Genomic DNA, 25,827 nt, shown 5'->3' with positions numbered 1-25,827 from the left:
CAGAGAATTATGAGCATACTTCACACACATGAGCCAGAGATAGGAATTGGCAAAGAGCCAAAAAGTATTGAGGTAGTTAGTGCCGCACTGTATTTTTAATTTTTGTTTTCTTGGGCCCCAAACTCTCCCCCTTAATTATTTGTCATTTCTGGAAAGCAGCTACATTATTGCTGCACCTCAGTAGCTCAGTAGGTCCCATGTTCTTCAGCAATCACTGTTGCAAGAAGGCCTTTGGCACTTAGACCTCAGTTGCTCTGAACAGCTGTTTTCTCTGTGCATTTGGAGCTCCCTTCAGCAAGATATCAATTGATGTTATAAGGAGTCGTGGTGTGCTAACAAATGTGTAATCAGGAAAGAAGTGGTCTTTCATGTGTCTCACACCCAAAAGGATGAGTAGGAGAGGGAAGCAAATGGGATATACTTCATGTGTTCCATTTGATGGTTATGCCCAGGTTATTTTTTGCATGTTTTTTTGGGTCATAGCTCTGTCTAGCTGGTCCTGAAGACATCAATAACAGGTGTCTGCATTAAAAATTTTTCAGCATCAAACAGATGATGGCCTGCTGATAAATATTTCTGAGCTTCCAAGGACCAGTCATTTTTCTCACTATCCAAGTATCTTTTACATTCATTTATCTTTGAAAGCAAGGAAGCACAAACACTGCATTTCTGCTCTGGGAAAGCAGTGTTTGCCATGAAGTTCAAATGCCACTGCAGATCATCATGATTGAACAATAGTGAATGATGGGCAAGTACTCTGTCCACTAAATGCTGCCATATTCTATCCAATTTATAAATTAATTCCTGCAGCAGCCAGCAATTTTTATTCACGGACTGAATAGTCCCAGAACTTCAGTTCTTGTGTTTCTTACAAGCAGTTGCTCTTCTAATTAAAATACTACACAGTGGGGAAGGACAGAATTGAAGAAACACAGAGGTGCCCCTGATATGTTGGGCCTGGGCTTGACTACCCAGCAGTATGACAAATTAAAAATTATTGCAGTGTAGAGCAGATTGTACTAAACAATGGAGGAACAGTAGAAGGTGTTCTTTATTAGTGTCTGTCTGATGAGATAATAAATTTATGTTAAGTTGCTTAAGATGAGTTTTTATACAAAACCTGGAAGACCATCATGCTGCAGTTACAGTGCACCTTGAAATCCTCTGGAAATTTTTGGCATTTTATGTACTTGTATGAGACTGGAATTGTGTTAGGTTTTTTTTATTGTTGCGTGGACAATGTCATCTCCTTCTTGTTTTATTTTTATTTTCTAATGTATAAATTAAAGAAGCTTCTTGTTCAAATTAGCTAAATTTCTGCATCTTTATGCCAGTGGAGGGACTGTGTCAGAACTTTGATGATTTATAACTGCCATCTAATTTCTGACTGGAAATTTATTCATGGCCATTTCATACCTACTTGCACACCAGCTAATATTTTCTGTTATCTTATGTAGTTCTTCTCTGTCTCTAGAATTTACAGAATCAGATAAACATTTAGGTTGGAAAAGACCTCTGAGATCAAGTCTGGCTTTTGACTGATCACCACCTAGGACAATGGTCCAGTTGTTTCTTGAACACCTCTGGGGACAGTGACTCCACCACCTACCTGGGCAGCAGTGCTTACATACTCTTTCTGTTAAGGAATTTCTCCTGATGTCCAACCTCAACCTCCCCTGGTGCAGCTTGAGGCTGTACCTCTTGTCCTGTCGCTGGTTGCCTGGGAGTAGAGGCTGACCCCCACCTGGCTACAGCCTCCTTTCTACAGCCTCCTTTCAGGTCATTGTAGTGATGAGGTCACCTCTGAGCCCCCTTTTCCCCAGGATAAACAACACCAGCTCACTCAGCTACTCTTACAGGACTTGTGTTCCACACTTCCCCAGCTTCACTGCCCTTCTCTGGACATGCTCCAGCCCTTTGAAGTCTTTCTTGTCACGAGGGGCCCAGAACTGGACACAGTACTCAAGGCGTGGCCTCACCAGTGCCAAGTACAGGGGGAGAATTTACCTCTCCTAACATGTTCATAGAAAGCAAACTTGTTCTGGCTAAGCATTATGTTAGGCTGAATAAGCCAGTATATCTTAGCTTCCTTTCGTGAAACAGATTTTTCTGTTCGTCATTTTTAGGTTTTTTTGGGGGATTTTCACATCTTTTCAGTTCACGTTTCTTTACCACATCTTGTAGCATGGTACTCGGTATTCTTGCTAGGGTCTTATATAACTATTTTTACTTTCCACTTCTGGGAATACTTTGTTTCTTGCATACTAGGCCTACAAACAATGTTTTCAAGTCTTCATACTGTTTGACTCATATAATATGATAGGGTAACTGCTCATATATGTCCTTGATTTTATCAGCAGCTTCCATATTATTGGAGAGTTTATTTTTATTAGTCCCTCTGTGTAAGGTCTTTCTGGTGTCTGTTGTTTAATTGCATGTCATTATCAATATCCACTTAAGATCCTCCAGTTCTTTTTCTATTATGTTTCAATCCTTTTCTGCATATATGATGCTACTTGGTGTTATCAGGAAATGTCATTAGCAAGGTTTTTGATATGTGTAATTATGGCAAATAGCAAAGCTTTTAAAAATGCAAAAGCTTAGACCGACTCATTTTTATGAACTCCATTAGTAACCTTCTGATCCAATAGCTTTCCATTCAGTGTAGACCACTGTTATCTCTGCCATCAATATACTTGGTTCCTTTCCCATCTTTTCTATCTTAACTGATATGGCACAGTATGAAAAGTCCATACCCATACAGCATAGTGTGAAAAGTCCATATAAACTTCCTGCATTTCCTTTATCTATAAAAATTAGTGGTCTTATCAAAGAAAGATGTCAAATACATTTGGCACAATCTAACTCTGGTGGAATCTATGTGGTATCTTCTTTGATGATCATTTGTTTTCTTCTTTGTCTTTGAATTTTGCAAGAAAGAATAATTATTCTCAGTAGCATGCTGGCTTTTGATCAAATTCATAGACCTGACATACTCTTCATTACTTTTTCTCCTTTTAAATATAGGCACTATGCTTGGATTTTTTTCTGGTTTTGAGTTGATAGATTTATTAAAAATCCTTTCTGCTGCAGCTTTCATCTCCTGTTCCCATTCTTTCAGAACACTTGGATGAAGGTGATCCAGATAGTGCATTTTCAGCTTCCAATTTCTGCTTTCAGCTGTGTAATTTGTCCTATATTTTAATGAGTTTGTGCAAGCTTGTTTTTCGGTTTTTTTTTTTACCTTTGGATAGATGCTTAAGCTGTGCTCACAGACCCACAAAGCGTTTGAGATTGAAAGGGACCTCTGGAGGTCATCTGGTCTATCACCCTGCTCAAGTAGGGTCATGTAGAATGACCCAGGGCCATGTCCAGATGGTTTTTGAGTGTCTTCAAGGATGGAGAGAGATCTCACAATCTCTCTTAGCAACCAGTACTAATATTCAGTCATTCTCACACAAAAAAATTTTCTTGATGTTCAAAGGGAACCTCATGTGTTTCAGTTTGTGCCCATTGCCTTTGGTCCTGTTACTGGGCACCACTGAAAAGTACCCATTTCTCTCCTCTTTGCACTCTTTCAATACGAGACCCACTCTGAAGTTTCTCCAGGCTCACCAGTCCCAGCTCTTTCAGCCTCCCCCCACATGTGAGATGCTCCTTCATTCAGTTTCACCCAGGCCATTGTTGAAATCCCAGAAAGTGATTCTTACTGTGTCAAAGCAGTTCTGGTAGAGGGATTGTAGGTGACTTTGGTTATTTTCCATTTTAATTCTGAGTATTTAGAAGAAAGTTACTCAGACTGCACAAATATATGATTTTGACACACAACATTAGACTGCAACCACCTTAGGTTTTTAAGGGCTTTTGCATATGCAGTGTTTGAAATACAAGGCTTTACATGTAGAATTATGTATATAGAGAATTGTGTAATACTGAATTAATTTCATTGGCATAAAATCTCCATTTTTAAAGTTTTTAATTAGGAAAGAAATATTTTCTCACTTGAGACATTGTTTTAATTAATTTATGAGTCTTGTGCCATTCCTATAACTAGTTCTGTCCATATTATTTACTTAATGTTGCTCTTCATTAGCTATTTTGGTACCAGTACAAATACATGTTAATGAATAGCTGGCTGTGTGTCGTGATGATTGCATCACTGTTCTAATGAATCTAATTTTTCTAGATCTAGAGGATCTGATCATTACTGTAACTCCAGACTTTTAAATTTGGTATTGTTTGGCCCAGTAGAAATCCCAGACTGAACAATACCATATAATTTATGTATGTGTTCTTTCATGACTTCAGATTCTCTTTTGTGCAAGTGGGATAATAATACCACATTAACAAAAGGAGACTTTCTTTGTTCACCTGTCTGCATCAAATTGCAGAATCTATGCTAATCTGTATTTAAAAAGAAGGCAAGCGCACAAAGAGCATCAAAACCTCATGTCCAAATTCAGAAGTTTGTACTTGTGTAAAATACTGAACACAGCTCTGCTGAACCCACAAATTCAGAGCAAAGATTTTGACCATGTAACAGATTACTCTCATGTCACAGCCAGCCCTTGTTCAAGCAATCTTCCCATCACTGGAGCAAAATATGCACAGAAATGGAGTTACCCTTCCCAAAGTTTGAAGAGACACGTTCTGTGCTCTGTCTTCTTGTTGTAGTGGAAGGAGATGGTGTGAGAATTGAGTCCTGAAAATAGTGGGGAAGTGGTTTCTGAGGAGCGTGCCATCCTGAGAGAGAAAGGAAGCACCAGGGCCCAGCAGAGCTGGCAGCTGCTGGGGAGAGGTGGGAATGGTGGAGTCTGCGTAGGACGGGTGTGGCACAGAAGGGAAGTACTGGGCAACATCTTGATGCCTTCCACCGTCAGGTTCAGGAAGACAACTCTCACTGCTTATTTAGGCATCAAACCAAGATGCTGCTTGGTGCTGAGGAGTATGGAGGATGCCTGCATATAATGTTCTGATCCACAGATTTCTGTAAGATTTGAAAGAGATTCTAGGAAGAAGCACCATTTCCCAGCATGATACACTGTATACAGAACAGCCTTTAGCTGATGTGTTCTCATGCCTACAATAGTAAAACATGTCTAAAATATGGTATTTCTTGGAATATTGGGGCATCACTAAATATTCAAATCCATATCTGAACCCTTGTAAACCATATGTTTAAAAGGTTGAGCTTTTATCAAAACACTCAGTCACGTGTTTTCACAGTTGTTTGTTGTTTTTTTTTTGCCTAAATAAACTGTTCTAAAATAATTTTGTTGAAAAAATTAAACTAAATCAAACCAGGGAATCGAACCTCATAAACTTATTGTTGTGATGAGAATTTTAAGTCACTTTAATTCAAAAAACTGAAACCTTTAGGACTTGCAGAATAATGCAGTTTTTGTCAAGCATCAGACTTGGAATGCTGTATTCTAAAAAATAATGTCTCAAACACACATTAGGAAAAAGAAGCAGAAAACCAGCATTCACACACCTTTAACAGCACTGTCAGTAATACTCGGTTAGCAGGATTTTTCTCACTGAATATTGGGTAAACTAAAGCTGTAGACTCTTATTTTTTACATATGCATGAAATAAAGCCAGTTATAAATACACAGCTCTGTCAAAGCCACAGTTCACTTGTCATTCTAATGAGCTGATTTTGGGATTGTGCTTTGTCTGCCTGAAGTGTGGGCTGTTGGCAGAAAAGGTGTTTGGGCTTCACTCCTCTTTTGTAGTTTATTCCCATCCTCTTCCTTAGGTTGGCATCTGGATTTGTGGGTGATGTGGCACAATGGCTCAGGAGACTGATTAGACAAACTAACTTGGCTAAGAATGTGGAAAAAAAAAAAATCCATCTTAGTTTTTTTCTATCAGATTGTTTCCTTGTTCCATCTCACCACTTGGCTGCATCGGTGTTCTGAAGTGGTACTGCAGCTTTCAGCTGCACCCACTGGTAACAGCAGATTAAATTGACCATGTGAATGCAGCCTGGGGACATGGCTCTGCTGAGGATTGCAGTGTACTGTACAGACACTTGGACTGGTGATGGATGGACTGTTTCAGATATTTTGCTTCTCAGCGGTTTGCTAAGTTGAAGGGGAGGACAGACTGCTTCTCTTCATCACATGACTGGGAGCAGGTGATACCAGAGGGAAAATAAAATAAACCTCAAGCTTAAAACGATGTGAAGAAAAGTCTGGTTGTTGCAGAGGCCAAGTCAATTCATCTCTGGATAGCAGAAGAGATAGATAAAACTATTATATGGACCATATATTGTGTAAATCTATATTGCCGTTACTATTTTTAATAGAAAATTTAAAGATGAAAGTACATGATGATTCAGAATACATTTTGAGGTCTTTTTTTAATCCTCCTCTGTGTTACTTGCTCTGGAGTCATTTACAGAGGGTTAATACTGCAGTACTCCTCTTACAACTTCAAGTCATGAATCAACTTCCTTGAGACACTGGAATAGAAAGCATTGCTCTGTATAATTTTCTTTTAATCTTTATAATGTGACTGCCTTTTGTTTCTTGAATGCCTTTCTCTTCAGTAAAAATGTTTGCACAGTGTGTTGTCATTAGGAGTAAAAATTGACATGATTTGTAATAGATTAAGTTGATTATTTGGAGCTAATGTTTTAAAGAGGTTTCAAAAGTGTATCAGAAATCTTTCGCTAGTTTACCAGTCAGATGCATTAATTTAATTAATTGAGTTTTGAATGTAAATGAAGGAGTAAGTAAATCAGTGAGTTAGTGACTGGTATAAAGCAAACCAGCCTTGCTGTATCATCAGCCTAGTCTGATAACCGGCATGGTGAGTGACTTCCCACCCAAAATCCAGGTACAGGCTCGGCTGGCTTGTTACCTTGTCCTTCAGGGAAAGTAACGTTTACTGCTTTTACTTGCAGTTTTTCCGGTATTTTTCATCTCTCTCAGAAAGGACCTGCTCAGCTTTTCACCTGCATTTGCAGGTCCAGTTTTGAATGGGTAAACAGTGCAGAGCTCTCAGTGAATTTTGGTGCTTTGTCTAGTATGTAATATTTTTTTCTAATGCTTTTCTGTGATGGCAGTAATGTGCAACCACCTGCTGTACAATGCAAAGGAAAGAGCATTCCCATGTCAGAGGAGCAGTGATACAGAAATAAACACAGGCTGTTAAACTTCCCAAACACTTGAGGACACATGAGTCCATGCAAAATAGGTACATATCATAGAATCACAGAATATACTGAGTTGGAAGGGATCCAGCTGGGTCATCGAGATCAACTCCAGGGCTCGTGCAGGATACCCCAATAATCGCATCACGATCCTGAGAGCATTTTCCAAATGCTTCCTGAACTCAAACAAGCCTGATGCTATGGCCACCTTCCCTGAGGAGCCTGTTCCAATACTCAGCCACCCCCAAGGTGAAAAATGCTTTCCTGGTATCCAGCCCAAACCTCCCCTGACCCAGCACCATGCCACCGCCCCATGCTATTGTGCATCAAAAAATACCTGAGAACAGTCATAGATTAATGGCTTTAAAGTAGTTCTCAGAGCCTACTTGTAAATCAGGTGATACAGTAGTGCTGGAGAAGCCAAGGTCTGTGCTGCTGTGGCAGTCAAAGCAGAATAGGAAATCTAATAGACTCTTTGGCTGCCTTGAAGTCATTGTCTAATATTAGCCCTGTCAGCAGTGCCTGGCTCTTTGTCAGTCGACGCTCAGGGGGAGGTGGTTACCAGCCAGGAGAATATGACCAAGGCTTTTAAATACTGTTGCTTGGAAAGTCTTATTAATGGCTGAATATGAGATCAATGTGCAATAATTCTTTCAAGCAGCATCTTTTTAAAAGCCTTTAGCAATCTGTCATCCTCGTCTCCCTCCTCCCAGTTCAAAAGCCACATTAGTCAGGAGAAATGATCCTGGGAAGTTTCAAACTGCATCCGCTGATGCTGTGAGGAAAATGCCACTGTGCAGGGACACAGGTGCAGTTACACTGACGGCTTCTTCTCATCCTCATCTCGGATCATCCTGGAGGGACAAGCAGAAAGAAACGGGGAGGTGGGCGAGATTCTGTCAGGTGCATGGGAGCAGTACCAAAGAGAAAAAAGAGAAAAATGGAATACACTCTTCCAGGAGACAAAGATCGCACTGTCTGTGAGTGTTAGCTCAACTTTTTCAGATCTGTTTTGAGAGAGGACAAGGTTTTAATACTGGTAATTTGTTCTGAGTTTAGCCACCTGTTCAGCATACTTTAGCCATTGCTGTCATTCTGATAGAAATGTTTCATCTTTTGAGGTTTTAAACTGATAATTTATAATTTGTAGTTATTTTGGAGGAGGCTTAAGCTCCCACACTGTTTTTGACATATTGGAAACCTCAGCTTTGAACAACATCCATATGAGTAGATCTTTAAGCCTCTTATTTTGTCCTATGTCATTAAATATTGCTTCTAAGGTTAATGTGTGTGACTTGCTACTAAGTGGCAAATGGTATCATAGTAAAGGACATGGGTGAGGGAAGCCCCTGTCTTTATTGGAGAAATCCTGAGTCATTTACTTCATGATGCATCAGCAAAAATAATTGGGTGTGGTTTTGATTTTCAGCAGCTATTGTAACAAGGCTATGAAAGCTAACAGTGTCTTAGTCTGATTTGTGCTTGCAAAGGTTCTTCTCAGTATGCACAAAATGCCTCAAATATTCAAGTGTGATATCTGTGCTTGCAAGGCTGTAATAGATGTAAGTATTTGAGTATTTATCTATCAAAACCAAACTCTTTTCTGAGGCTAGAGAATTCTCTACAAATACAGACTTTCCATCACAGTAGTAGGCAATGTTATATTTGATTATCTTTTAGTGTTTGCCTTGATTTTAAATTTTTTTTTAATTTTTGCTGTCTTATAATTGCATACACAATGCTTAGTCTTCAGTTTAGATGATGTTTCTTCCTAACCCAAGTCAGTGCTCTATTAAAATAAGCATTGGGAAACTGTTAAAGACCCACATTAGTAAATTAGTAATTTAGTGGAGTGTTCTTTAATCCTGCAAAAAATATCTTGGGTTTAGAATGAGTCTCAACCACTTTCAGCAATGAAAAAAGGAGAATTGTAATTAAACATATGTATGTGAGTGAAATAGTTTTTAGTACGGATCTAAAATAAATATGCTCATGGAGTTGTGAATGAGGAGGAAAGGATTTTCTTTCTTGATTCTCTTAATGGAAGCTTAGCTAAACCTATACAGTACTGTAAATGGTTACAACTGAAGGACTTTGCAATATTACTTTAGAAAATTAGAAAAGTGATAAAGATAAGTGTTTTTTTGTTGGTCTCTGCTGAGTCCATAGAAAACTCCGATTCTTCAAAATTTCAAAAACCATGTTCCTACTCAGTACATCAGTTGTTTCTGACTATCTTGCTTCACTTGTTAACAAGTTTTTTTCCATATATAATCCATATAAAGTACACCAGAGAATGATTGCTTTTAGTCTTCTGCCTTTTCTGGAACTGTTTAATTTCCAGCACTCATTTTGGACAATTTACATAATTTTTAAAAATGCCTTGGCCATAAAAGTAATCACTGTCTCCTGTGTTTCAGAAAGTGATGTATAAGAAGCAGCAGCAACTTGGAGGAGCTATAGAAATAAATGCAGCATATTGCTGAAAAACGTTGTTTTGGTATCATTTACTTCAGATAGTATTTCCTATCAGTAGCTGAAAGTATGATGGTAATACAATAATAAGCTTTAGCATCTCCTCTCTACTTTGTACATTATTCATTACCATGTCATTCTGCCAGAGACAACTAGAAATAAGCAAACAAACCTGACTGTCAGATGGGAGTAATGCTAATGATTCTAGTTACTAACTCACTTGAGAGTGGTTGAAAGTACAAATTCAAAAGTACTTGGAATAGATTCCTCTAGAATAATATACTGTATTAATAGGAAGATGAGATTTTGTCATCTTCATGCTATCCACTGAAACAAACTTGCTGTCCCTTCATCTCATGTTCTATCATAAAAGCTTTTCACAAGTCTAATTTTCTTTTCTTTTTTTATTGCCACTTGTTATTGCTTGCAAGGATAAACTTTCTGGTGTGTCCTAAACTTCTTCAAATACAAGTGTAGCATTTATATCATATGCAGAAATGGAAAAGCTGTTGTGCTTTTTTTTTATTTTTAGTGTTGGACTGTTTTAAAAAGGAATGTATGAATTCTGGGGAAAAAAAAACCATGAGGAAACAACTCAGAGGCCTCCTATTTTCCCTTACCAAGAAGTATATTTTTTTAATGTTATCATGATATTTGCAGGTGAAAGTAGCTGAGCCTGACAATGCTGATGAGCAACAGCATGAGTTGAAACCAAGGAACTTTTCTCACAGTTAGAAGTGCATGTTCAAGAATATGTGCATGTCTGCAATCTTTTTTATGGTAAAGAAGGCTTTTAGGAGTGAGAGGTTTGGGTAAGGATCTAAGCTAAAAACTCAGAGCTATAATTTGTGATACGTAAGACACATTATGAGATTTCATTACTGCTTTTAGAGCTTTGTGAGGATGAAGCACGCTTTGTAAGCCTGAAGTGTACTACTTCTGTCTCTTGTACTGAAACACAGTATATAAAATTGGATATTTTAATGGTATCACATTGCAGTTGTGTAGTTGCATAATTAATAATTTTCTGATTCCTTGATAATATTGGAAATTTTGTATGAATGTCCACACGTAAAATCTACCCTTTGACTTTTAAAAATTGCTTGAATGGATTTTCTAGACATTACTTACATGTCATAGGACACATTACCTATAGATTGGTGGAGACATCCTCCATTTTTTCTTCTTTTGATTATAGGCAACTGTGAGTTATACAGACTACACAGCTTTGAAAGTGACAGGCTTGTTAGGCAGCAGGAAATGAAATACAATAAATAAATAAGTAGTGTGGGTTTATGTTAGCATAGACTAATGTGTATATGCCATCTGTGATATTTCTAATAAGACAGTAATCTTCAGATTTTTCTAAGCAAAATGTGAAGCTGCCTGTGCTACACAAGGGACCTCACTCTTAATGGAAGGTTTTAGTGATTCATTTGTTAAGATCTCTAATAATCTAATTTCAGAAGGGCTTCAACCCAATTCTTATTCATTGCTTTCTTCATGCTCCTAATGGATTCAGAAAGGGGAACAATGCTGGTTTTACTTATATAAGGAATTTTAGTCGCAGCATTGTTCTTGGTCATTGAAGTTTATAAAAAGGTTTTTATTTTTATAGGATTTTTCCAATATGCAAGTAAGTTCTGCTAATAATATTTTAGAAAAAATGGGATAGACAAAGTGTGTGGAGCCAAAGCAATCTTTTAGGGGAAGATTTTGTAGCCTGAGTACTTTCTGAGAAGCTGAAACAGAGGACCCATTATCTACTTAAAGGAATAACATTCACGTTAAATTTTAATTATTTTTGATTTCCTAAGCTAATAGTCAGAAAACAGATTTCCAGTTCTGAACAGGGATAAAAAAGTGTATATTTACCTATTAAGAGACCATGTAAAAGCCTTCTGAGATTTAGTCAGAAGGGATTTATGGAAAACTAGTAAGGTGCTGATATTCTACCTTAATTTCAAGAAGAAATAAAATTATTCTTCCTAGTTAGGGGCTGAAATTTTGTTAACATTTGGAGAGATAGTGTATTTTTTACTGTTTCTGTAGAGTAGAAAATCTACTAATTAGAATTAGATGGAAGGTTGTGATGTAACTAGGTAACCAGTAAAAGGGAAGAATTGGGCATTCTTACATCTATGCCATATTTCACTTAATAGTAATAGCTTTCAGGATTTTAGATAATTCAGTTTTCAGTGGGTAGCCTGTCTGTGTCTACCTCTCATTCTGCCTTCCTTCATCCATTTTTGTGAGGAAATGGAACTAATTAAACAGCAAGACACCAGTTTTTTTGATCAACTTTAAAAAAATTATCTCATCATTGACACCAAATAAAGGTGCAGCCTGAGATAATAGTAGAAAAACCCCTTTGTATTTTTGGGTTATTTTGCCAGCTGTCTGTATGTTGGCTAGTGCCAATAAAGAACAAGAATAGTCATGTGTCATATGGTGGCTGGCCTTGCTCGTGGCAAGCATGGTCAAGATGATGGTCAGGTTTGCCGAGAGCCTAGGTACGATTTCCTTGAAGTTCTGCCTGGAGCAAGCCTTATAACTATGATTTTTGAAGAAAACTTTCTCTATTCACCCACTGCTTTGTCTGTGTCTTCATCTAAATGGGGAGAATTCCATGCTACCCTCAAAGTTCTTGTGTGGAGGTGTTCAGGTTGTTCCAGGTGTGTTGGCAGTGTGCAGTCTGGTTCTGTATGAAAGCGGTTTTAAGAAGACAAGGTTATGCATATCCATGCATATTCTCAGTTTGTCCTGAAGTTATTAGGTAAATTTAACAGTGTCTTAAATAGAACAAGTATTCTAGTCCATTTACTCTTCCATTTTTTGGAATTAAGGAATTCCAGTAAAATAGCATGTTCTACATAGAGAGAAACAGCACAGTTTAATTAGAGTTGGATGCATTTTGAAAAAATACTCAACCATGGAAGAAGGGTACTTAGAAAAAACATAGGATTGTGTTGTCACACTGGAAATATTCTCACAAGGAAATGAGTCATTAACCTATCCTAGTGTTTTGCACAATCATTGCCTTTGGGGGTGAGTGTGATTGTCTGTACCTGTGAGTTGGTACGAATATTTAAGTTTCAGGTAATGACTGGATGCTGAATCTGTTGTGAGTAACTTAAACAGAGTAAGCACAAGTATGATTTTGCATGCGTTAAATAGATAAGAGGGATTAAAATAATGGTGCTAGGGTTAACAAAATTCCTAAAGGTGACAAGTTAATTTGTTCATCTGGTATGAGTGATGGCTTCCATCATGGCAAGCAGTCGTTTGAGATTCCACTGTGGGTCCATAGTCAGAGTTAGGTGAGCCCCTTCACAACTTGCACCAGCAAATTAATGATAGTCGGTGTAACAATTAGTGGTAGGTGTTCTGTTGGTTGGTCATTTCTGCAGACCTCCACAAATATGCATAATTTCCTGTAAAGTGTTTACTTTTTATATAAAATATTTTGGTTGACAGTATGTTAAATTAAGATGTTGGTATTCTTTCTATGAAGTTGGCTAGTTTTGCATACTTTCATTAATAAAATTTTTCAGGGGTCAAATGAATCCCTGTCTAACTAGGCTGTATCAGACAGATTGCTGAGAGTTTCTCTTAAAAATGAAGTCTCTTTATGTGTCCTGAGTAGAACTGGAGTTATCCTAGGTATTGTTTTCATCAAATGTGTCCTAGGTACTGCCAAATATGTAGTTATAAACTGAAAAATAAGAGTTAAGTAAATCTAGATTCCTGGTGCAGATGACAAGAAGAAATTTCTCAGATCTATATAGAAAATATCTAATAATTCTAAATATCACTATTCTCTGGTGATCAGAATTTCGTACTTTTTCTGCTTTATTAAGGACTATTTGTAAACCATTCATTTTGCCAGCAATTTTAAAAAGTTGAGTTGTTTTTTTTGTTTGTGTGCTGTGGGAGTTTTTGGGGTTTATTTTTGAGCCAGAATACTAGTACCATCCTTTGAGAGAGCAGAAGCCTTTTTCTAATTTTTTTTTTTTTTCCATTTCTCAACCCATTCATTGCTGATTGTGTGGTTTCTGAATTCACAGTGGTGTTTTGTGGGAAACACAGAATGATTTTTAACAGGTTTTTTTCTCTTTTCTCTTTTTGTAACTCCCTTTTCAGAATTCCCCACTGTACCAATATCTGCAGGATTTGGGACACACAGATTTTGAAGTATGTTCCTCAGTGTCACAGAAGGCAGAGCAATGTGCAGCAGCAGAAAGCCAAAGGGAGCAGACTGTGCATGCTGCCCAGAAGGTGAGCACTGTCCTGTTGCTGAGTATTTATCTGCTCACAAGAGAAGTGCATTGCTTCACAAATTAGAGAAATCAGAACAGCGAGGAATTGCTTCCTGTATTTAAAAAAATAAAGGCAAAAACACCCAGACAGTGAACCTCAGCCTGTTAATGTATCTTGAAGTTGTAGTTAATCAGTATAGTTTGGAGTGTTTCTTTGCACTTACGTAAGCCAGGGAAGCAAGAAGCTTTGATAAATAATTTTTTTGAGTGTTGAAAATTATCTTCTGTAGTGAATCTTATTATGTTAACTTAGCATGACATTCTGGGAATAGAACCTGTAATTTTCTAGAACAGAATATTTATAGTTTCCAGCCCTTCCCAGGCATTTAGTTGCTAAGTATAGCTTTGTCTGTGACAAAACATATTAAGAAAGAGGATTTCTGGGAAGTAGAAATGCAGTAGCCAATCTGAATGAGATAGTTGATGTGGATAGCTCTTGCATTTCTAATGATGATTGCTTCTATTACTGGTCACAAAGCAAGGCTGAATTTAAATCAGGATTTTGCTCACAATTTACTTTATTTTGAGCTACCTTTAAAAGTATTAATGGAAACATTAGGTCTACCATTTTCGCTTTTCAGAATTGTCAGCTGGCACTCACCATAACCCTTAAGAAACCACCTATCTTTATAGATAATAGCTGTTTTGTGGTATGTTTACACTGAAGATACCTATTCTGATTTAGAATAGGAAGACTTGGATTGTTTGTTTATTTATTTATTAAATGTTAACATTTGTTCACTGTTAATTAAAAAATAGGATGGCATTTCATTGGTTGATACTTTGTTGGTTACTATGAAGTAATGTATGGACTGTCAGCTACATTATTTTGCATAGTTACTTTTGTGGCAGTCAGAAAATCAGTATGTTACTGTGTTTGTGTATATAATTTCCACTGAATTTTACACAAAAGTGCTGGAGGGTTAAGAACCTCAAAAGTATTAAGATATACTGCTTTTAAAAACCTCAGGTATTCTGCTTTTTTCCCCTCCTTTCCCCTCAAGCATTTTACACTTAATTTTATTGTGTTGGCAGCAATTCCTCCAGTATTGTGTCAGATGTAGAAGTAATTTTTCATGCTTTGCCTTGCAGCTTGAAGGGAGTGGGTGTGTGAAAACGGGCTGTCCTTTTCTTACAAACACTAGGTGACATTCACGTTGTCTCATCTCTGTCTAGACAAGAGTACATAGTGGAAATGAGGAAGAAACCTGTGTGTAATTATTAGTGATATATTTTCATAGGTTCTTTCTGCTGCAATTCCAGTACCAGTTGGGAAGATTTCCTTCTGTAATCTGGTGTCAGAAAGTCTGTTTTTGTCATTTGATTTCTGTGTCCCATTTTGGTAGGGTGTCTCAATAGGAAAGAAAATGAGGGAGAGGCAGCTGGCCACACATTTAGAAAAATGGACTGGATTTAGGAGGATCTGAGGCTTTGTTGCAACTTTTTTATGACATACAGACAGATAATTTGCTATTCCTGTCCAGTTATTTCCTCAGTTTAAATGGGACTGTTACCATTTCCCTTCTCTTGGCCTTCACTGGCCTAGTCTACTGAAATGATAAAATATCTGGAAAATAAATGGTTTCTGACTTCTGAATATGTACCTACCCACAGTCCTCATATGAAATGATCTTCCTTGAGGCTTGAAGTAACTATGATTACAGGGAGCAGATGCTATACCACACTGAGTGATTCCCAGTATGTGTAAATCACTTTCCTTCTGTTCTGAAAAGCAAGTTTCCAAATGCCTTAAACACTTTATTAAAATTAAAAGGTAAAAGCTGGAGTATTGCTTTGTTTTTGAGTTGAGGTTGTTTCCTCCTCTTGTGTTCTGTCAAGTGGGAACCCTGTGCAGCTGAAAGCAGGTGACATGCAGCAAGAATTTGGCATGGCAAAGGTCTACTTTGGGATCTTCAGGGACTGAAAAAACAAATCTGGGAAGAAAAAGAGGTTCCTAGTGACTGATACAAATATTTCCATTGTGTCTAGCTGTCCTGCCAAGCAGAGTGTGTGGATCAGGCATAAGGAAAGGCAGAGGCACCAGGTGAATTTGAAGCACATTTTAAATATTTCTCAGGACATGTGGTTTTGATGGTAGCTTTTTGGCTTTTTTTTTTTTTTTTTTTTTTTTAATTGGAATATGGTCTTAATGAACAGTTAAAGCTGTAAAGGTGTTTTAAGGTTGTGTTCTGGGGGCTGATGAAATGCCAGACTCCCATCTGAGGGACTATGGAGATGTGATTTAGCATAGTAATTGTAGGTGCAGTGTTCCTGGCTGTGCCAATCTGTGGAGAAAGTTACGGCTAAAGTCCTGGTCTCATGATCACTTGATACTCAAAAGCACTGCTAGTAAGAGCTGCTGGACTTGTTTTCAGGGATTAAATCCCATTTGGGTAATTCTGCTTGATCTTTACAGAATTTATCACTTCCCATTTACATCTTTCTCAGCCATTTTCCTAAACTGCTGTGCATATCTAAATGTTTAAATTGATTATATTGTCACACCTTGTCCCACCTTAGATATGATGATATTTTGTTATTAAAGCAGAACTGGTGCTGGAGGCAGCTTCTGAGGATTGTGTTTGGGCTAGCCGTCAGTGGCTGTGCAGGTGACCTGATGTGGGATGACAGAGGGACTAGTCCTTTGTCTAGGGCTCCCACCCACTTAATGCAAGGTATTCAATGTGTAGCATTATCTTCTTCTGAAGAATTTCTCTACAAAAGAGAAATAGTTCTTAGAATTCTTTTTTAGATTCAGATTAGTTTACCTAAAATGTGCATGAATTATGATAATATTTTTTTAAATTAGGAGTTATGCATCTTTGTTATTTAGTTTACAGAGAATTTGACTGAGTGTTGTTCTAAAGCTGTAAGAATACTCCAGAAGCATTGGCACCATGACCTGACTTGTGTGTTGGTGAAAGTAGTTTTACTTGTCAGTAACTCTCCCAACAGGAATGCAAACTGAGACACTTTTCCAAGGATGTGAATAATTCACTGTATTGCTGTACTCTATTGGGTCACAGCTCAAGACAGTGGGTTGTCTCATTTTGCATTTTCAAGCACTGACTTGCCTGTTGAGTGTTTATGCAAGCTCAGATCTTTATTTTTAAACTAAACCTTGGAGAATAAACTAAAAGATTGTTTATGTAGCACTCTAGGGGTTTTTTCAGTAACTCCACAGTCTAGTTTAGTAAGCTGGTAGCAATTTAATACAGTCCTTGGTGTAGCTTTAAATGTTCATCATAAAAATCCAAAGACTCACAAAGGCTACGCGGTTGAAAATTATAGGATTCAAGAGGCATATTCTTAAATGTATGACTCTGTACCCTGCTTTCAATGTACAGGGAAAAGTACTTTTCAGTGAAATGCTGTCTGAAATTCAAATGCAGAGCAAGACCTTTGTTCATTTAATTTCAATCTTCTACAAATTGTAATTAGAAAATTTTATTTCCTTTTGCACTGCTCTGCAAGAAACCTGAAGGATAATCTAGTGCTGCAGTTAGTGATACTCTTCTGACTTATGTCATTGCCCTTGAGCAACATCAAAATAAAATCACTTGGACTTATTCCATAGTCTTAAGTGTGAATTGCTGGGATAGCTCCTCCTAACAAGCCACAGTGATGTCAGTGTTTTGGGAAGAGCTATCATTATGAGATCCCTGTTACTGGTTTACCTCTTCACTGACCTAAAAACACTTCCTTGTGGCATAGATCTCAAAATCTAACTGTATACAGAAAGATGAGACATTTGTAAAGAAAAGCTTGAGTTAGATTACTTAAATGGGCCCTAAGATAAGTTATTTCAAAAACTGTGGAAGCATAAGGGCTTTAGGGTGACAGCTCCTGATGCACCAGACTGGTTGCACTGCCTTTCAGAAGGCTGTCAGTCTGGTCACAGGTTAACTACAAAACTCTGAGCTCCTGTTTCTTGGGTTTGTTCTTCTATTTTCCACCTTGTAGTTGGGGAAAATCCAAGAAAAAAACAAGAGGGGAATAAAAAATGAAAAAAAAAAGCCCGAACAAGAGGGAGAAACAGAAATTGTCACCTTTTATGCACTGGGCTATTACAATCTGTATGGGGCTTTGTTTTATTATTTTGAAATAGTATGCCACAAAATGTAAGCACTTCACAATTAATTTTTTTGGTATACATTTTATTTTATTGTCTTACATGTCAGCAGTCTGAAGATTGAGACAGGGCCTCAGGGTAAATGAAATATATATAAGTAAATATTTTGAAAAATATTTCCTGTCAGTTCAGTCTGAGGAAAGTAGATAGAATGATGTGTCAAGACCTGCTTTATTTTTTTGTTCATGGAATGACTGCAGACTAAAGCAAAACCATGCATCTATTAAGTTATAATCTGTTATGCACCTTGTTTTAGGAAGATACATGAGTAGAATGTGTGATGACTGAGAGGGAGTCCCTCTTTTAGTGGCATCTGAAGATATGTTTACAGCTCAGACAAAAGTGTGGATTTAGGTTGCATAGGAAGCAGCATAGAGATAAAGTGCCTGGTGGCACACACTGGTGTGGACAGGGAATTTCTGGGGCATTTCTTCTCCTTACCATCACTCTCCCTGTCTCTGTTTACAACTCTTCTGGAGTCTTGTGCTCAAGCAGTGGGCTGCTGAGGAGAGGTTGTCCCTGTTCTGGTCTTTCACTTTTCTAAAGCCTGTCAATCATTTAACCTTTGGGTTTTTATCTCCCAGGAGAGAGAAAGTCTTTCATATCAATGCAGTAGCTGCCAGCTTGAGATCAGTCTAATCTTAGCTGCAGTTATTTTTAACAGAACACCATAACAATCTATTATGATCCAAATAGGTGGGGTTACTGAAGGCTTTATTTTATTCTCTTGCTCACAAGCAAACTGACAGGAAGCAGATGTTCTCTTAGTGTACTCTGAAGTTAGGCCAGACACAGCAAGTGAAACTTCCTTACAGGTACTTGGTCTGAGTTAACAAGAAAATCAAATGGAGAAGTAAAGTCTTTGACTGCTGTTATTTATTTAATTTTGGCTTTGGTTATTTGGTTTCTTTTAACTGGAGTAATTTCTGTTCCTTTTAGCAAGGCATCCTGTCAAAACTAGTTGAGTTTTTTAGAAGCTGGTTTCCTTTTCTACAGTATAAGAAAAACAATGACATACTTCACCGACTGGTAAGTGATCACTTTTTTTATTTTTCCATTTCCTTTCCTAATCCACAGGTCTTCCTCCCTTCTGTATCTCATCCTCTGAACAACATCTTTGGTCTGTATTGTTGGTTTTGGCTCTAAGAGTATTACTTACTCTTTAGATAATACTAATTCTGGTCTTCAGTTACTGTGCCAAATTGGGCAGAAAAGGACAGGAGCAGTATCAGTAGCCAGGTTGAGGATGTTCAAATTGTGGAAGATAATAAAGTATGCGAGAAATTAAATAAATTCTTGAAAGCTGAACTGAGTTTAATTACAGTGTAGGTACCCCTTTGGTGGAAGGCAGTGGGGAGATGCTGACTGAGAAGGTCCGCGTTTGGTATCCTAGTGCCTTGTAGAGACCACCTAAGACAGAAGGTTCTAGAGTTTCAGCTGAATATTGCTTCACCCTCTGTTTCAGCCTGTTAGCTCAGACACAGCACCACCACAGTGCAGCTGTACTGGCCCTGGACCCATCCTGGCCTCTTTGTTTTGACACTACTCTCTAAATGGCCTCTGCTTTTGGGAAAGGCAAATCAAACTTTGTTTACTCTTTCTCTGCAGCACTGCTTTCCAGTCTGGGCTTGTCTCAGATCTGCTTTAACTTGTACCCTGCTCCTTCATGCTCCTAGTGTTGCTTGCAAATGTCACTCTAGTCAAACTGTTCCAGAATCTAGGGTTTTGATTTATTTTTTTCTACTATGTTGTAGGGATGATGTCTTCAAATGGAGCTTCAAAAGGAAATGTTGAGCAACATGAGAAGTTAGAATTTTCCATTTCTCACAGAGTTGTGCTGTATCTCAGTTCTCCTTTATCTCAGGAGGGCAAAATTTCCTTTGAAAATCTCTCATTAGTGATCTTTGATTGACTTTTTTCTTCCTCCCTCTTCCCCTATGAATTGAGGTTATTATGTTAACAGCAATTTTTAGGCATACTTTCTTGAGATGGAGGCATAACCGAAGAACATGGAAAACATGTTTGTCCTGTTGCATACTACAGTAGAGTGCTAAAATGACACAGGATGCGTCGGAGGAGGGCAGAGTTTCCTCTTGCACACAGTCCTGAAACAAATGTTTTCCATTAAAAGTAGAATGAAAGTTATCTGAGGTGACATCTGTGCATGGAATTAAATTTCTAAACTAGCTATCTTACAGTTTCATAAAGAATCTCATTCTGTCAGTGACAGAATGAAACAGATTTTGTACTGTGAAATGTCACACTTGTGTTAAAAGCTTCTATTAGAGACTTTTCAGAAATATTCTCTTTTCTCTCCTGTAGTTAGCTAGATGCAGAGATGCACATGTTCAGTGTTTGTTGGGTCTTGTTATGGCATTCTTAAATTGAAGTAATTATGGTTTGGTGCAGTATGCAAATGAAAATTTCTAGGGACTTCTCCGATAGTTGCATTTGTCTTCATGAGCTGCATATTTGTCTTGAAGAGCTATAGTTGGGGGAAAAGTAGCAAATGCTTATGGCATCGAATTCACAACTGAGTAACTCCCTGAAGTTTGCCTGAGGAGTAGCAGGGGTGAGGTCTCTGGAGCCCCATACTGTTTCACGTTTGGATTGAGTTCCCTTGGGAAAGGTGCAGAATCCTGCAGGAGGGTACTCCACTGCCTTGGCTCGGTGCTTCCATCCCGTGCACTGACCCTACTGTTGTTAAGTGTCCATAAGTGACTTTTTGTTGATTAATTAGCAATATCTCTCTTTCTCTCTCTATGTTCTGTTTGTTAATGACATAAATGATGTCATGACATTTTCAAAAAAGGTATTTTCTGTTTCTTAATGATCTTCTAACAGATTCAGTACTTCTCTTATGCAAATATATTGGCATACTCTGGCCTGTTTCCAGTTGCTGTTACTATCTAGGTCAGATCACAAAGTCACTGTGATGCATCCTGCAAGCCTGAACTGTTAGGTAGTAGTGTGAGCTTTTAAAGTTGAACAAATTTAATAAAAAAGTAGCTACTTGTCATATATCTGAAACATTCCTGTGCTCTGGGAACAGATTGTTGTCAGTAAAGTGTAGAGTGTGTGGGTGTTTTCCTTGTTCTGCTAACTTAATTTTATGAATTTGCATATTCTTTACTAATGCCTCTTTTTTCTCCTGCCCATTTGTATGTGGTAAGGATGTTGGATTTCGATTTGACACGCTCCGTACCATCCTGCAACAGGAAGTTCTGCTGCAGGAGGATGTGGAACTGATTGAATTCCTTGACCCCAGTATCCTGTCTGCAGGGCAGTGTAAGCAACAGGAAAACAGACAACTTCCAACGCTACGCTCCCTAGCAACTCCTAATATTTGGTACTGTATTGAGGATATCTACCATTATAGTCACTGAGAAACAAGTAAAAAATATATTGTGCATTCTTGATATAAAATGCAACATTAAAGTAACTACATTTTTTTCATGTCCTTGGGTCTTTATTCTACTAGTCCCCAGATTTTTGTATAGGCATGGTTTTTTTCATTGGGCATTTTGTTGAAAGTGAATTTTAATCTGAGAAGACTACATGAACATGAATGAATACTCCCTAGTTAATATATTCTATAGGGAAGAACTAACATAGTTGATTAATTCATTAATTTCTGAAGCTATATAGAGGTGATTTTGATAATGAGACATGACTGTGAGACCTGAATTGGAAAGTGTTTATTTTGGTGGGGTCTTTATAAAATATGTTGTGGGTAGGAGAAGGTGAGGTGGGATGTCCATTTTCAGACATAGAATATTAGAAGAATAAACTACAAAATATTTCAGTAAGATACATTGAAGTCAGCAGAGTCTTGTGGAATTTACTCAAGAATACTGAAGGAGCTGACTGCAGCAGTATCTGAACAGCTACCACCTGTATTTAAAAAATAACATCATCAGTGGTTGTTCTGACAGTGTCTTGCTTGGAAATGCAGTAATCAGTAGAAAAAAAAAAATCACATAAAATGGGCCAGTACTATTTTCTCATATATACACTAAAAATGTAGATAAAATTATTATAAAGTCACACATCAACTGTTTAAGTTACGTCATTATTGATGCTCTTTATCAAACAAGAGAACTTTTGACCCAGATTTTTCTGGTCCTAGCATTATTCAGTTTCTTCAACTTTCAGCTGATAAAGTACACTTAAAAAAATTGTGAATGTTGTTCACCTTCCAGATGACACCAAGTTTGTGTTTTCAAAGACCAGAGGTCAACAGTAGCTTGGAGAAATGCCTTAAAAATGATAGAAAATTCAATAAAGACAAAAGTTTAATGCTACACTTGGGAAGGAAAAGTCAAATTAATAAACACCAAGTGATGAATAACTGGGTATGCAGTACTATTCCAGGAAAGGATCTGCATATCTCTGGGATGGAATAGTGTTATGATATGTAGAAGGTTGTGATCAGTCATCATTTGTTCTGTTCAGAAAAGGGAAGGATATGAGGAAGAATAATGTAATTAATCTGCCAGTGATTCAAACTGGGACTTGGGGAAAAATCTTTTGAACTCTAAGAATACTTAGGAGTTGGAATAGCCATGGCCTGGGTTGTGGAGTCTCCATTTTCATCTTTGGTCTGTCCATGATGGTTAACCAACCAACCAACCAACCAACCAACCAACCAACCAAAAGCTGAAAATAAAGAAAGTGAGCTGTTAAGTCCCTTCTGGTCTTTCATTGTTGTGATTTGCTTTATTTTATTTGTAAGGCTTTAATGTACCAAGGAAGTTAGAAACTGTGTGTCTGTTCGTTTTAGAGGTAGTTACATATTTGGAATATTTTAACCTTGGATCTTCACTGAGACATATCAGTAGCAAGTAGCCCTAAAGAGTTAACACTTGTAAAGCTGATTGAAATTTGACCACAAAACTGTCCAGGAAGTAGAAACCTGTGCCTTAATTTAGAAATGGAAAAATACTCCGTGTGAATACTTCCAAACCTAAATTCAGGATGCACAGCTTTAAGGGATGAAGGAAAAAAATGTATTTCATTGAAAACATTTTAGAAAAGTATAGTTGTGATGGACCTTGAAACTGGCATCTCATCCATCTCTTTGATGATTGTGATTATTTTCCAAAAGCATACAATAATGTCTATGAAACAGTGTTTTTTCTAGCAGCTACTTATTTATTGCATTTTTATAGAGGAAAGTAACAACTTTATAAGCTTTTTAAATGTCTTTGAGAAATAACTGAAATACTAGGAACCTTATATTTTAAGGATTTTCAAAAGGTGCCAGATTATTTTAAATGATTATTCAAGCCATCTTTATAAAATTGTGTTAGAAACTAGTGGTGCATTGGTGTCCAAGTTAAATGAGTCAGACTCTAGAAAAAATACAGCTGGCACTAACTGAGGGATTTGCTACCAAAAGAAACATGCCCTTCCCTACTGTACTCTTGAACCTGGAAGTACAGATTCCTACACGCCCTGGCTTATAATGCTGAGTAGTCAGGTTTTTTCTTTTTTTTTATTTTCTTTTTTATTTTTTAAGTCATATGTGTAAGAGAAACTGACCTTTCAAAGTGGTACATTACTCTCCTACTTGTGCTGTAAAAAAGCTGAAGATTTCCTTAGAGTATACCAGCTAAGTAATATCATGTATGTATTCATCTAAACCTGTCACAAGTAGTTTTCAGTGTTTACAGCTCCCTTCAGGACCTACAGAAAAGCCCCACAATAAGATGTTGTAATCTCAACTGTAACTGAAAACTTGGTACTTTTCCCACTTGTATGCCCTCAGTAACGTGTGGTTGGTGGTACTGTCTCTGTTTGCAGGGATGTCTCGCTGTTCCTTGCCTTTGTAAGTGCACTGCTTATGTTTCCTTCGTGGTGGAAGGAATCATCATGGCTGCTGTGCGGACCGGTGCTGCTCCTCTATGCCGTCTTTAGAGTGTGGGGCACGTGGAGGACAGCCAAGCTGCAAATGTCCCTGCGAAAATACTGTCTCCAGCTGGAAGAAACAGTGGCAAATAGCCGAGCCTTTACTAATCTCGTGAGGAAAGCTCTACGACTCATTCAAGAGACTGAAGTGATTTCCAGAGGATTTACCCTGTGAGTCTGTATTTCACTTTATTTAATACACAGATCCATTCAAACCAGCTGTCATCTAGAATTGTCTTGTTACACTGTCTCCCATAACAAGTGGAATTATTGGAAAACATAATACTTCAAGGTTTTAAATGTAATGAAAGAGTATAATTACTATTCATACTAAAAGTATGAATTCTAACAACTCAATATTAGAACCCCACATCCTGTAGGTGAATTAAATCTCACAAAACTCATATGCCTTTAAAATGTCCTGCATTGCTAGCAATGAAATATATGAACAAATGGACTTTGAATGAAATTAACTATTTTGCAGAGTCATTTAGAGAGTTTTTTTATCTTACTTTACAAAACTGATGTAAATAAACTGATCTGCAAGTAGTTGCTCATATTTTAGAAAACAGGACGACATGAAAACCATTCTATTTTTATTTAACAAATCTGTCTGAAGTAGTGAGAACACAGTAGTCAGCAAAAACCATCAAACATCATTTCCCACCTCAAGTAAAGTTAACATAGTCTTTTTTTCTTGCATACAATTGTTGAAGCATTTAGATTCTTAAATTATTGACTGTTGAATTTGCCTCTCTTCCACTTAAGGGATGCAAAAGTGTTTCTGATTATTTAGCTCTCGTAGTTATTTGATAAGTTTTGCTGATCTGCTCTGTGAAAGGGCATCAGAAAGTGTTCAGTGTATGCAGTGATTCCAAAGCCAACAGGCCTGCTGTTTCTGTGCACTCTCATTGCAGTGGATGCTTTTGTGTTGTAATCACCTATGATGAATCCACGTGTGCCAATTCTGCTTAAGGCTAAAGGGGGTGGGAAACACCAACACCTAAAATACAGTCAACTTCTTTCCAAAAAAAACCTCACAAGTTCCCTTGTGGGCAACAAGTTGTTTATCTGTGCCAGACCAACTATTCTACATTCAGACACATGTTCTTACATGCAAGTGTGCAACTTTAGACTTAAAATTATGGATTAATTTTTTAGCTTGAGATGCCTTCAGTGTATTTCACTGAAGAAATGTTTCATTCTCCCTTTGGAATGCATAAGCATGTCTTCAATCTGCCTAGCTATGTGATTTTTGTTTTGGTCTGGATTTTTGCTGAAGAAGCATATACTTGAGCAATAGGCAGTCTTATCTTTGCAAATGGGTTCTTAAAAGAAATTATTCTTTGGGCTTGTCCAAATTACAGATGAGAAAAACATTTGGATTTTTGCCTAAGTTTAAGCAAATGAACTTGTGGTCAATGTCTAAATCGCTACTGCCTTGTTCTTTTACTACATTTCTTAGATAACAGATTAACAAAAAACAGACTGGTCTTTAAGCTGGTGCTTGATCTAATAGCTTCTTTACTTGAAACTTTGGCAAGCTTTTCAAAAGACTTTGGTATATGGATGGAGTGGGAGAAGTCTGACTGTGCCAGCATCCTCACTGGAGCAACTGTACAGTATAAAGAAGTCAGTGCTGTACATATGTTGGGTTGGTTTAACCTAGAGGCAGTTCTAACTCTTTTCTGCATCCACATATGCAAGAGATGCTGCTTCTGCATAGGGCAATATGAAATTCTTTGCTTTTGAGTATGATTCAAAATGCTAGTTTTCCCTTTTTTTTTTTTCTTCTAGAATTTTCTACAACAGAACAAGTTTACTATGTT

General features: G+C 37.5%; 1 protein-coding gene across 2 annotated transcripts in view; it reads left to right on the top strand.

Annotated features, from left to right (window-relative positions):
• The window catches only part of LOC131591416 (vezatin-like), a 50,786-nt gene that overhangs the window by 1,657 nt on the left and 23,302 nt on the right, over positions 1–25,827 (top strand). For both annotated transcript variants that reach the window (XM_058862088.1, XM_058862087.1), the window contains exons 2-5: positions 13,781–13,915; positions 19,028–19,117; positions 21,262–21,437; positions 23,894–24,169. In XM_058862088.1, the coding sequence (XP_058718071.1) occupies positions 13,781–13,915; positions 19,028–19,117; positions 21,262–21,437; positions 23,894–24,169 (677 nt within the window). The remainder of the gene's footprint in view (positions 1–13,780; positions 13,916–19,027; positions 19,118–21,261; positions 21,438–23,893; positions 24,170–25,827) is intronic.

Source organism: Poecile atricapillus, chromosome W (genome assembly GCF_030490865.1).
Source record: "Poecile atricapillus isolate bPoeAtr1 chromosome W, bPoeAtr1.hap1, whole genome shotgun sequence".
Lineage (NCBI taxonomy): Eukaryota > Metazoa > Chordata > Aves > Passeriformes > Paridae > Poecile > Poecile atricapillus.
This window is presented reverse-complemented; position numbering and strand designations above follow the sequence as displayed.